The 14,311-nt window shown below is 43.3% G+C and overlaps 1 protein-coding gene across 2 annotated transcripts; it reads left to right on the top strand.

The window, feature by feature from the left end:
• Positions 1–378: 378 nt before the first annotated feature.
• Positions 379–5,068, top strand: LOC121548676 (CLOCK-interacting pacemaker). Of its 2 annotated transcripts, none has more exons than XM_041860195.2 (3): positions 379–465; positions 1,309–1,506; positions 1,685–5,068. In XM_041860195.2, the coding sequence occupies exons 2-3, from the start codon at positions 1,395–1,397 to the stop codon at positions 2,731–2,733; spliced, it is 1,161 nt and encodes a 386-aa protein (XP_041716129.2). In that variant the 5' UTR covers positions 379–465; positions 1,309–1,394; the 3' UTR covers positions 2,734–5,068. The 2 variants fall into 2 exon arrangements, with proteins under 2 accessions (XP_041716129.2, XP_041716128.2); XM_041860194.2 differs by lacking the exon at positions 379–465 and adding an exon at positions 472–751.
• Positions 5,069–14,311: the final 9,243 nt, after the last annotated feature.

The following is a 14,311-nucleotide window of genomic DNA, read 5'->3' on the forward strand; positions in this document are numbered from 1 at the left end:
GACTCTTAGAGAGGAACAAAGATCTGAATGTCCTCATGTGGGTTGTTTTGATTGTGTGTGTGTGTGTGTGTGTGTGTGTGTCCTGAGGAGTTCCCCTCCATCCCATCAATTATGTGTTTACTTTGCAAGAGGAGCCTTGACAGCCAAAGGTTAGGTTTAGGACATGGTGGCTGAGAACTTTTATGTAACGTAACAGAAGACTAGGTCTCACGTCACGGATTCCCCATACATTCGAAATGCCTGTACTGTACAACTCACATGGTTTACTATTTAACACAACGTGATCAACGTGCCACACTCTTGGCATATGGTCACGTTTCTTAGTTTAGTGCCAACTCATCGACCAATGAGAGGCCGCGAAATCTAAGTAGTGGGCGGTCTAGATAGACAAAAGAATGTGACGTGTCCACAACTCTCCACACTTAGAACACGACGAGACGCCCACCAACTTCCAAATATGGATAGGTGAGGTATAACAATTCTGGATTAGAAGACTATTTTTTTGTCCGCTCCTGCTTTTCACCGCCGGGAGAGCATTGTTGGTCATTCTAAAAATTGCACGGTCTCGAGCAAGAAATCGTCACAGCGGGTTCTCGTGGCATTCCTCCCTGTATGTGCGCTAGCTGACAGGGGTGTACCATAAATCTAGTCCCGTGTACAGCACCGTGTATATTTGTACTTGCGGACACTACACTGTCACACCAGACAGACAGACTGTGGCGCGCGGAGACTGGGAACGTTCGGTCACAAGGTAGGGTCGGTTGGGCAAGGGCACGAAATACATTTGTACTGTTTCAATCATTTCTATGCATTGTTCTGTAATGTAATCGGTGCTAGCTAATACGTTTGAGAAAACTGTAGCTTGCTACGTGTAGTAGTCCGTAATAACAAAGTAGCTAGCTAGCTAGCTAACTTCAATAGCTAGAAATTGGAGGAACGTTAGCTAGCTAGCTATTATGCTAAAACTGCAACTAGCTACTGAAATATGATCCTCCTAGCAGCAAGGACAATAACAATATATGAAATATGATCCTAGCAGCAAGGACACAGAAACCGCAAGATTCTAGCAGAATAAGAAAATAGAGAGTAGTCTACTCTACCCACCCCAGGTCTGACGTTTTCAGTGTCCTACATTGGTGGGAACGACATGCTATGATTGGCTGCAAAACTGGAAAATGTTTTCTAGCCAGTTGGCTGGTACCGGCAAGATGTCCAAATGTATTGCGCCCCCTAGAACGGAACGAATGAGTAGTAATAGGCATGTAGTAACCATATCATAATGCTGACATTTATTTTGGTGCATCCCAGGTTCCCTATCCATTCTACTAACTACACTGATGTGGGCGTAGTAGTCTGGGTGAGTGACAAGACCATTGAAAAGAAACAGAGACAAGATGAGTAGTACCAAGAGGAAAGCAGAAGGGCACTCTAGGAACATGGGAAAACTACGAACCATGAAGTCTGGAAGCTCCAGAACAGACTCAGAGAGAGACTCTGGCTTCTCAGGTTAGTCCTTCACATGGTTATTTAACTCTGATGTCTTCACGCCCATCTTTATCATCTTATTTCTACTACACTTCCCTTTATTGATTCCCAACTGTCTTCTCCCACCATATCATTGAAGTTGTCTTTATTTTCTGCTCCCGATAACACTGAATCGTACTTCTCCTCCTTCCCTCTACAGATGCCAGCACCATAGACCCGACAGATTCTGAGGGCTCGTCGCACTCGGTGTCCAAGAGAGAGGTTCAGCGCCCTGGATCAGTGTTGGGGGCACAACCCTCACAGCTAGCTGTGGTGGGGGGGTCCTACTCCAACATACCCCCCATGATCATCCAGCAGCCTCAGGTGGTCTTCCTACAACCTGTGGTCTCCCACCGCACCACCTCCAACCCCAAGGAGGCCTCCTCTAAACACCGGCGCCCAAAAAAGTTCCTTCCCATCCTCAGGTCCTACCCCAAGATTGCCCCTCACCCTGGGGACAGCTCGAGTTCCTCTGGGAGAGGAAGCTCTTGTTCTTCCTCCTCTTCTTCCTCCTCGGGGTCAGAGAGAGGCGGTTTGTCGTCCAGCCACCGGGAGCGCCATCACAACCACAGAGACAAACAGCAGAGGCAGCAGTCTGGTAGTTCTAGCTCTGTTTCTTCTGGTTCCAGCACCCCCAGTCTCCCTCCTCCAACTAGTTCTCTGTCCCCCTCTCCCCAGCGCAGGCTCACTCTCACCCTCTCCCTCACAGACTCCAGTGCCTGTAGCAGTCCTGCTAGACCCTCTCCCGCTGTCAGTAGATCAGAGTTCACCCCCGCTCCGTCCTTTACCGTAACCCCTTCTCACACCCTCAACTTTGAGCACCCTGAGAAACCCAAGTCCCAGCCCCTCTCCCTCCCACAACCCACCGCCGCCACAACCAATGACAACAGCTGCCATGACGACAACAGCGATGGCGATGACCACGACATCAAGCGTAAGCGCTTCTGCAACACGTACAACATCCTGTCCAAGTCTGGCCTGCTGGACATCACCCTGAGAACCAAGGACCTGCTCCGTCAGAACCGCAGGACACAGGGAGACCTGGACCGGCTCAAGGAGCACACCAACCTCTTCCTGCAGGCCCTGCAGACCGGAGACACCAGCATCTGGAGCAAGCTGCAGACCAGCCTCCAGGAAGAAGAGAAAGAGACAGAAGATAAAGGAAAGGGTAGTGGGCAGCAGAGCAGCTTAAAGGCAGAGACAGCTTAGACCTGGACTAAGTAAAAGCAGGGTTTAATATGTTAGACTAGGGGAGAGACTGAGTTGAGGTGGGGGAGGCTGGGACTTTGGCTGACTGAGGAAGCTGGACCGGCAGAAATGTGCCCACAATGATCACACAAAAAGACAGATACTCTGACCTGCACACTAGTAGTAGTCTCCCTGCACTGCTGCCTGGTTCAGCTGCCCTAAACCAGGCCAGGCAAACTCCCTCTACACACTAGCCTGCCTGCTTTACCCTAAATCAGGCCAGGCACACTCCCAGTAAACACTGTAGCCTGCCTGCCTTACCCCCTAAACCAGGCCAGGGTGGATGGGAGGCTTCTGTACAATATGAAATCGGTCTATTCCCTATATAGTGCACTACCATGACTCTATATAGTGCACTACTTTGATCCTATTTATAGTGTTTGGGGAATAGGGTGGTGGACGTTGCATTCTCTCTTTTCTGTTGTACCCAGCCTGGCTCACCATCTTCCTGTCAAACCGCCTTCCTGCTTCTTAGAAGAAGTCTTGTTGTGCTCTGAGTATCTCTGAGATAAGCCCTAAGGGACTTTTTTACTGGAAGCTGAAAGTGCCCACCAACTGACACTTATAGCCGTCATCGTGATGAGTAAAATAGGCCTATTTTGAAGAAGGCTTGCATGGTATAGTTAGTAAGAGTGCTGAGTGGGTACCTGAATTAAACTCAACAAAACCACAATTTTTTGATTAAAATATATGGTGTTAATTTAGGCTAAAACAAATATGTTTATTGATACGTTTTACAATACCCACTGGGCACACACTGGTTGAATCAACTTTGTTTGGAATGTGGAACCAATGTGGAATAGACGTTGAATTGACGTCTGTGCCCAGTGGGTAGCCACTTATACAGTAGGTTTCCACTGGAGCACATCTAAGGAGAATGGAAAGCAAGCAACACAGAATTATTTTTTCCTCATGAATTCATGGACTAAAGACAGTGATTTACATAAAGACTCCTTTAGGACTCTAGCGAGGATAGTGTTCATCAAAGCATTTTTTATACAACAAAGACTGAAGAAAACCCCCCAAATGGAAGATGGGCTGAAATCTTTTTGTCATAATTTTTGTAAGAGAATTGTCAAGGCCTTATCCAAAAGCTGAAGTTTATTTAAAACATGTTATTGTATTTGCACTCAAATAATTAGAAGGTAGTTCCAAAGGAATTTATATGGAGTGTTACTTATTTTCTCCAAGGCAGATATGAAGATTCATTTGAGAACATCGAACCTGCATAGCTTCTTTTTTTATGTTGCTAAAGGGATGTTTTTTATTGATAGTTTCAATCGTTGTCCTTTTAGTCGATGTGCATTGAAATATAAATAAAAGCGCCTTTACTGTGCTGAACCAAGCGCTAATAACATATACTTCTCTTCATAAAATGAATGCCTTGAAATAAAAAATAAATAAAATGGTGTGGGAAGTTACACTAAGTTGGCACAATTTATCATAAGGTAAAGTTATTTTTTAATCTGTTATTCTTTGTGTTTTGTAATAGACACAGCAACATACAGTATCTCTCTCTGTTCAATGTTTGGTCATTCATGGCCTATTTAGACAATTGATTATGTGGTGTCAAGGATGAAAAAAAGGAGTTAGACTCTCAGACATACAGTAGGCCTTAGTGCCACATCTTGATATTTTGTCCTGCAAAGCATCTTTAATGGTTTGTGTGCCTCAGAGTTGTTACAAATACAACGAATGTGATATCATTTGCTCATTTGCTAGATGTTATCTTCAGTGTAAATACTAGTAATAGGCCTCAGGTCAGCCATTTAAACATTTGAGCTTCCTGAATTTATCATCTTTAAAAACTGAATAAGACATGTATTTGCTTGTTACCACAGTTTGAATAGGTGAAAAGTGTAAATGTTTGCTATTGTTGATTGGAAAAATATTTTGAAACTTGACTCGAATTGTGAGTCTTGTATTTAAATGTTGGCAGCTTTTTCTATATCATTGTTATCCTGCCTCCTTATCGCAAAGACATACATTAATTGTGATTGTATTTCTCAATGTTTCAGTAGCACATCGGTAATAGATCGTGATTGATGACAAATTATCCATAGCCCTAACAGATAATGATGTACCAATGTTTTTCTATTACTATTCTTCTTTAAATTATACATTTTCTAAAAGGATGGACCTTGAAAACACTCTTTTTGCAGCTATGCAAATCAGAGCATCCTTTAGTTGAACGATGATCAGTAAATGCATTATCTGTGTTTGTGTTGCTGAAGTTAACCTTTTTTGTACTTTTTTTAAGATGCATTGCTTGCTTAATAAACTTTATTTCAAAGAACATGGTCTCTGTCTGGTGATGAAGCATGATACTATCTGAGTCAATATAGCTAATTGAGCAGAGAAGATGGATGAGATCACACACACTCCTCTATATTTGGTTATTTTAGATTGAAACACTAAGGAAGTCGTGATAGAGGAAACCAAGTGAACAGACAACTGACAGTAAAATAAAAACATACTAATAATCCAGAGATGGGATGTGAATGTTCTTCCTCTCACTTCAAAGCAGGAGCATAAGCAAGCATGTTGACAAGAGGTAAGAGTCCACATTTACATAATAAAGCTATATTACTTTGTGGTAAGCGCAGCAATGCACACACGGCAGTATAGGTTACATGCGAATGATCCTAAATGCAATTAGCGGGAACACACCCTCACCGTTCTAAAAAGCACAACGCACATTTGAGCGGTTTCATGTGACAATTTAGAAAGAGGGGAGATCTAAAGATGCAAAAACTAGCATGGGGTTGCTAATATGACTAGGATTGTGTCTTTGGCTGCTGGACAATGAAAGAAAGTTGATTTGAAAACCAATATAACATGATAGAAATGCTGGTTTCGATGACATAAGGATGGCCTGATTTTGGCTAGGCTACTTTGAAACAAGGTAAGAAATGCCTCATAAAATGACATAAAACCTCCAGGTTCATGGTTAAATAGTAAGAAAATGCTGACTACCTCCGTTCAGATTGCAAGGTGGGTAATGTGTGCGGTGCGCAACAGGCACTGGCCTTTCTCTCTGCTCTTGTGACCATTTGATCTGAACGAACCGTGCCTTGAGTATGTCGTCAGAATCAAGCCTTTAATTATCATACATTACAGTGCATTTGGAAAGTATTCAGACCCCTTGACTTTTTCCACATTTTGTTACGTTACAGCCTTATTCTAAAATGTATTAAATTGTTTTTTTTCCCTCATCAATCTAAACACAATACCCTATAATGACAAAGCAAAAACAGGTTTTTAGAAATATTTGCAAATGTATTAAAAATAAAAAACTGAGGGGGCCTCCCGAGTGGCGCAGCGGTCTAAGGCATTGCATCGCAGTGCTAGAGGTGTCACTACAGACCCGGGTTTGATCCCGGGCTGTATCACAACCGGCCATGATTGGGAGTCCCATAGGGCAGCGCACAATTGGCCCAGCGTCATCTGGGTTAGGGGAGGGTTTGGCCAGGTGGGCTTTACTTGGCTCATCGCGCTCTAGTGACTCCTTATGGCGGGCCCGGGTGCCTGCAGGCTGACTTCGGTCGTCAGTTGAACAGTGTTTCCTCCGACACATTGGTGCGGCTGGCTTCCAGGTTAAGCGGGCGGGTGTTAAGAAGCGCGGTTTGCAGGGTCATGTTTCGGAGGACGCAAGACTCGACCTTTGCCTCCAGAGCCCGTTGGGGAGTTGCAGCGATGAGTACTTTGTTGGAGCACCTTTGGCAGCGATTACAGCCTCGAGTCTTCTTGGGTATGATGCTACAAGCTTGGCACACCTGTATTTGGGGAGTTTCTCCCATTCTTCACTGCAGATCCTCTCAAGCTCTGTCAGGTTGGATAGGGAGCACCACTACGCAGCTATTTTCAGGTCTCTCCAGAGATGTTTGATTGGGTTCAAGTCCGGGCTCTGGCTGGGCCACTCAAGGACATTCAGAGACTTGTCCCGAAGCCACTCCTGCATTGTCTTGGCTGTGTGCTTAGGGTCGTTGTCCTGTTAGAAGGTGAACCTTCGCCCCAGTCTGAGGTCCTGAGCGCTCTGGAGCAGGTTTTCATCAAGGATCTCTCTGTACTTAGCTCCGTTAATCTTTTCCTCGATCCTGACTAGTCTCCCAGTCCCTGCTGCTGAAAAACATCCCCACAGCATGATTCTGCCACCACCATGCTTCACCGTAGGGATGGTGCCAGGTTTCCTCCAGATGTGATGCTTGGTATTCAGGCCAAAGAGTTCAATCTTGGTTTCATCAGACCAGAGAATCTTGTTTCTCATGGTCTGAGAGTCCTTTAGGTGCCTTTTGGCAAACTCCAAGCAGGCTGTCATGTGCCTTTTACTGAGGAGTGGCTTCTGTCTGGCCATTCTACCATAAAGGCCTAATTGGTGGAGTGCTGCAGAGATGGTTGTCCTTCTGGAAGGTTCTCCCATCTCCACAGAGGAACTCTGGAGCTCTGTCAGAGTGACCATCCGGTTCTTGGTCACCTCCCTGACCAAGGCCCTTCTCCCCTGATTGCTCAGTTTGCAGTCTTGGTGGTTCCAAACTTCTTCCATTTAAGAATGATGGAGGCCACTGTGTTCTTGGGAACTTCAATTCTTCAGAATTGTTTTGGCACCCTTCTCCAGATCTGTGCCTCGACACAATCCAGTGTCTGAGCTCTACGGACAATTCCTTCGACCTCATGGCTTGGTTTTTGCTCTGACATGCACTGTCAACTGTGGGACCTTATACAGACAGGTGTGTGCCTTTCCAAATCATGTCCAATTAATTGAATTTACCATAGGTGGACTCCACTCAAGCTGTAGAAACATCTCAATGATGATCAATGGAAACAGGATGCACCTGAGCTCAATTTTGAGTCTCAGAGCAAATGGTCTGAATACTTACAGTACCTGTCAAAAGTTTACTCATTCAAGGGTTTTTCTTTATTTTTACTATTTTCTACATTGTAGAATAATAGTGAAGACATCAAAACTATGAAATAACACATATGGAATCATGTAGTAACCAAAAAAGTGTTAAACAAATCAAAATATATTTTAGATTTTAGATTCTTCAAAGTAGCCACCCTTTGCCTTGATGACAGCTTTGCACACTCTTGGCATTCTCTCAACCAGCTTCATGAGGTAGTCACCTGGAATGCAAGCTGCGGCTGCCGTGTCTGAAGAATGGGCTCCTCTCAAGGGGATGATGACAGTGCCTTTACGTGTAGTGGCTGTGCAACTAAATAAGAAAGTGCTTGGCGTGTGTGATGCCTGACGACTGAGCCGCAACCAATGCAGCCTGAAGGAGGAGAGCTTGTCATTATTGTTATATTTTGATTTTGGAGTAGGGGTGTGCCGAGTACTCAGACAAAACGAGTATCGTAACGGATATGGAGAATTTTCCAAATACAATTATGAAGCAAGTATTGTTTGTAATTATCCGGTGATCGGAAGAAGAAAAAAAATTCAGCTGCCAGCACGCATCTCTCAAACAGTGTGAAGCGCTGTGTGTTCTAAACAACTATTGGCTAGTTATTCTGTCTGTAAAGTAATGGGCGGGGTATCAGTTGATCCTGCTGCAACGATTGGATTAGAACAAGCTGCTCTCCCTCTGCTCTCATTTCCCCAGACAGACACGTGCGACTCTGTTTCACTCACAGTCACTCATCTCAGTGCGTGTTGCCAATTTAGCAACTTCGTCGCTATATTTAGCGAGTTTTCAGACCCCTCTAGCGACACATTTTCAAAAAAGCGACTAGCGACAAATCTAGCAACTTTTTCTGGTGTTATTGGAGACTTTTGGAGACTCTGACGTGAAAGCATGTATCGTTCTTACTCTTCTCAACGAGCAGCGGGTGCTGCTGTGGGCCCCACCCAGTCCCAAAGCACTCACAGGCGGCCCAGTCCTCGCGCAGCAGTCCCTCCCAGCTGCAGTCAGAGCAGGAGATGTTCACCCCTCCATGTCCAGACTGCAAATGAATCGCGCATGCGGGAAGCTGTAGCTGGCTGATCCCGCCCTGGCTTACATTCAGGGCGGGATGTAAATGTAGGGTGTTTTTTACTCACTTTTTGTCTCTCCCACAACGTTATTCCTCTCTCCTACAGCGTCCATCACAATTACATGCACATGGCCAATTATGCAAATTGGTGATGACGTCATTTAGCGACTTCTAGCAACTTTTAGGACAGCCAACAGCTCCTTACTGAGGAGTTGGCAACACTGCTCAGTGCACAAGTCTCCCCTTCTCCAAACATTGTGTATGAATCAGAATCCGTAGCTAGTGTGTATGAATCAGAATCTGTTGCTAGTCATTGTTGTTCAATCTAGTTATTTCCTGTCGACTTTGATGACGCCATATGGTTGTTTTTGTTTGTCAACTTGGCGTTGTTTAGTAGGCCTACTTTGTCTGTCCTTATAATTATTACATTGCTGACGACGTCTGTCGTTATGTCTTGATCCAAGTCCATGCTTCTTGCTATTATTATTTATTATGGCCCACGCATGTTTACCGGGCGACAGTTCATTCGAAAATAAAATTACAAATGTACATCGTCTATTTTGATTGTACAAATGTTGTGGCATAAGTGTCGGGAGAGAAGTTGTGCTCCTCTCGAAAATTAAACAACATATGGGGCAAGGGAATTATCCTACCTTCTTCTAAATCTGTGTCTGGAATAAATGCAGGCAGTAGTAGCCAGCCATGCATTAGGCTATTTATTAGCCTATTTCGTTGATAATTTAATAGGACTAAGTAAGTAAATCGTGCATTTTCTTCTTTAACAATGTGTGTGAATGAGTGAAGGAACATAACGATGTGCTCTGAGATGCACTCTGAGTGAAAGAGCACCTTAGGTATAGCCTTTACCAGCATTTAAAGCGCACCTACGGGTTTTCCGATCACGAGTAAATCCGATTACAAGTATCAAGTATGATAAAAACGGATAGGAGTACAACGAGATCGGCACACACCTATTTTGTAGTATCTTCCCTCTTGAGTAATGGTTGGTATACAGTGGGGGAAAAAAGTATTTAGTCAGCCACCAATTGTGCAAGTTCTCCCACTTAAAAAGATGAGAGAGGCCTGTAATTTTCATCATAGGTACACGTCAACTATGACAGACAAAATGAGGAAAAAAAATCCAGAAAATCACATTGTAGGATTTTTAATGAATTTATTTGCAAATTATGGTGGAAAATAAGTATTTGGTCACCTACAAACAAGCAAGATTTCTGGCTCTCACAGACCTGTAACTTCTTCTTTAAGAGGCTCCTCTGTCCTCCACTCGTTACCTGTATTAATGGCACCTGTTTGAACTTGTTATCAGTATAAAAGACACCTGTCCACAACCTCAAACAGTCACACTCCAAACTCCACTATGGCCAAGACCAAAGAGCTGTCAAAGGACACCAGAAACAAAATTGTAGACCTGCACCAGGCTGGGAAGACTGAATCTGCAATAGGTAAGCAGCTTGGTTTGAAGAAATCAACTGTGGGAGCAATTATTAGGAAATGGAAGACATACAAGACCACTGATAATCTCCCTCGATCTGGGGCTCCACGCAAGATCTCACCCCGTGGGGTCAAAATGATCACAAGAACGGTGAGCAAAAATCCCAGAACCACACGGGGGGACCTAGTGAATGACCTGCAGAGAGCTGGGACCAAAGTAACAAAGCCTACCATCAGTAACACACTACGCCGCCAGGGACTCAAATTCTGCAGTGCCAGACGTGTCCCCCTGCTTAAGCCAGTACATGTCCAGGCCCATCTGAAGTTTGCTAGAGTGCATTTGGATGATCCAGAAGAGGATTGGGAGAATGTCATATGGTCAGATGAAACCAAAATATAACTTTTTGGTAAAAACTCAACTCGTCGTGTTTGGAGGACAAAGAATGCTGAGTTGCATCCAAAGAACACCATACCTACTGTGAAGCATGGGGGTGGAAACATCATATTCTGGTGCTGTTTTTCTGCAAAGGGACCAGGACGTCTGATCCGTGTAAAGGAAAGAATGAATGGGGCCATGTATCGTGAGATTTTCAGTGAAAACCTCCTTCCATCAGCAAGGGCATTGAAGATGAAACGTGGCTGGGTCTTTCAGCATGACAATGATCCCAAACACACCGCCCGGGCAACGAAGGAGTTGCTTCGTAAGAAGCATTTCAAGGTCCTGGAGTGGCCTAGCCAGTCTCCAGATCTCAACCCCATAGAAAATCTTTGGAGGGAGTTGAAAGTCCGTGTTGCCCAGCAACAGCCCCAAAACATCACTGCTCTAGAGGAGATCTGCATGGAGGAATGGGCCAAAATACCAGCAACAGTGTGTGAAAACCTTGTGAAGACTTACAGAAAACGTTTGACCTGTGTCATTGCCAACAAAGGATATATAACAAAGTATTGAGAAACTTTTGTTATTGACCAAATACTTATTTTCCACCATAATTTGCAAATAAATTCATTAAAAGTCCTACAATGTGATTTTCTGGATTTCTTTTTCTCATTTTGTCTGTCATAGTTGACGTGTACCTATGATGAAAATTACAGGCCTCTCTCATCTTTTTAAGTGGGAGAACTTGCACAATTGGTGGCTGACTAAATACTTTTTTTCCCCACTGTAGGTTAGCTACCCGATTAGAGCATTGGTGCCTACTGTGCTGCAGTGTTTCCAGAAATGTGGTCATGTAGCATCAGTATGTAGGAAGGAGCAGCCTAGATGTACCAGGTGTGGTGGTTTTCCATCTAGTGGAGACATGCCTGGAGGACGAGCACAGTCAGTGTAGTAACTGTGGAGGAAATCATAAAGACAGGTCTTCAGAGTGCCCGATAAAAGTGAAATAGATACAGGTAGCTAAAGTCAGAATATGACAGGGTGTTACTTATGCAGAGGCGGTGAGAAGGGTTGATGGTAGAGTAGGAGGGAACGCTCCCTCTGTTGCTGTTACAGAAGGACCAACAGTGAATGTTTCCATTACAACGTGGGGTCCCCAGCAACTGTGCTTCGACAAATCCAGGTTTCAGGACTTCATCACGATGGTTGTAAATTGTGCTGGGCAAAAATTGACATTGCTTTAGAAGCGGCTGAACGTTTTCTGGAAGTTCGAGACCTATCTGCGGACGATCTACAGAAAATGTTGGCAGAAGAAGTACTGCCCTCCCAGGCCCAGGCCCGTGGGTTTAGGAGGGATACATTTATCTGATCTCTGTAATTGATCTGGTCTTTGGTTAGTGAGATAGGGGTGGGTATTGTAGACCGAAAAGTGTTAAAACTGTTTTAATAACTATTATAATAAATGCAACAGTTGGACAATGGATGAAGATACTCCAAACTTTTAGAATTTTCATAATCCATCAGCTATTGACTGAATTATATTGCACATAAAACATTTAACTGGTATGAACAAATAATGAATGGAGTTTATTGATTTTGGTGGGAATTCAGGTATTCAATTTATTGTAAAATTTCACGTATTTTTTTCATAGAATGCACTCATATCTACATTTTCTTATTGTATCAGGTATTTTTTCATATTTTGTGTTAAAATAAAGACAATTATATGTGCCTCATTTGCATAGATACACCAGGTATATTTGCATATATGTCTCGACTGCCTCATTAGTTACTGTTGTTGTCACATTTTCTTGCATAATTCAACAAGTGTGTCAATAGCAGGATTACAAATCAACAGGCTTGGATTACACCTATCTAAACATATTTTTGCGAGATCAGACATAATATCACTATAATCCGAGTGTTCATTTTCGGAAGTTGCTTTCATTTCAGCGCATCTAATTTGTAAACATTTCAACTGTATTAAATTATAACTTTTTTCAGTTCTACTAAAAATAAAACCCTCATCTAAATAAAGTTATCTTCTTCTCTTTGTTGTGATGTAAGTGTCGAGACGGTGCGTTAAATCCCAGACGAAGCTTTAGCGTTCTTCTAGGTCTGGGATGGGCAACTTTGATGGGGGCTGGGGCCACAAAAATCTGAACTCAACGGGAGGGGCCGCAGTTGCTTGCGGGTCTGCGTGCCCACATCCATTCACGATATGATATCTGAGTGAGACTAACTAACAAAATCAATGGGGGCCACCAGCAGGTATTTCTACCATGATAACAAGTTTAGAATAGCTGGCCGCTAAACTAATTTAGCAATCTAAAATAACGTTAGCTGACATGGGCTAATTGACTGACTATCAGTGACTGACATAACAAGAGAAAAACTGCTGATGCACATCCACATTTTGAAATTGCACCTTGTGTATTCTACTATTCTAACTCGCAACAGTAAATTGAGATCTCGACTGAGGGTGAAAAAGGAAGAACATAACAACAGAGCAGAGAGACTGAGTTTAGGGTCTAACTGTTCTCTACATGTTAAAATATCTAATTGTCTTTCTCGGTCTTATCATGCACACCAGAGACAGATCTAAAGCCTGATGGATCAGTAACATTAAGATGCTCTCTGCTCGCCTATTATGGACGTATTATGGAAAGTGTAACCCACTCATCATTAGTGGTGTTACTCTGAGCTGGGTGGATTAGATCTGCAGGGAGACTCCAGACACCAGGTCACACAGATGTCTGGCTGTGACATCACTCTGACTGTGGCAATCCAAAGGGAGGACAACAACAAGAAGTGGATGTGTCAGCTGACTAAGAATAGAAAAGTGGGGACCTTCCTGGACACCTCTACATTCTCAGGTAACATGTATATCTCCCATTTCATCAATAACCACTGGGCACACACTGGTTGAATCAACGTTGTTTCCACATAATTTCAATGAAATTACATAGAACCAATGTGGAATAGATGTTGAATTGACGTCTGTGCCCAATGGGTAAGTACATCTGCCACCCTAACATACACTGTAGAAATAGGAACTGGTTCTGTATGAAATGTAAAAAAAAAAATGTACTACTATAAACTACTATCCAGGGAGTACAGCCATTACAGCAAGACCAGCCTTGTCAGCCACCTCCGCATCTTCTGCTGGTATTGTATTTTAGACTATTTCCTTTCTCAGTTGTATAGTAGATTGTTTGAGTGGTACAGCATTGGGCCAAAGTCAGATGTATTGCCTTGGTCAATACAGAGCATGCATTTCTACATGCAACTAAACCTTGATATTAAAGTATTTAACTTTGCTGTGATGACATTCATACTTCTCTCTTCCTGTGTGAATTTCTGCTCTTCTGGGATGCCAAAATACTACTACTCCAGATTTAAGATGTTATATAACCAAAAACATATTTAGTGAATGGTCTGAACAATCAAAGTAACTAACTCATTATGCACAAATGAAAACGCTAAGCTCTATGGTGTTCAGATAGAGGTGAAGTTGTAGAGGTGTTTGGTTGATGGATATTGGTCTTCAGCAACATCTAGTGGCTGTTTTGTGATACAAACTTGACTTTCATATAAATTAATCCAAATGATTGACTGTGTTTAACCAATGCCTGTCTATCTCATTGTTCAGGTACCAGTAATGTTGTTGAGTTGCCCATCCGCATACCGGTAGTTCTCTTTGTGGCACTGCCCATCATGTTTGTTGTAGTCACTGTT

Source organism: Coregonus clupeaformis, chromosome 33 (genome assembly GCF_020615455.1).
Source record: "Coregonus clupeaformis isolate EN_2021a chromosome 33, ASM2061545v1, whole genome shotgun sequence".
NCBI lineage: Eukaryota > Metazoa > Chordata > Actinopteri > Salmoniformes > Salmonidae > Coregonus > Coregonus clupeaformis.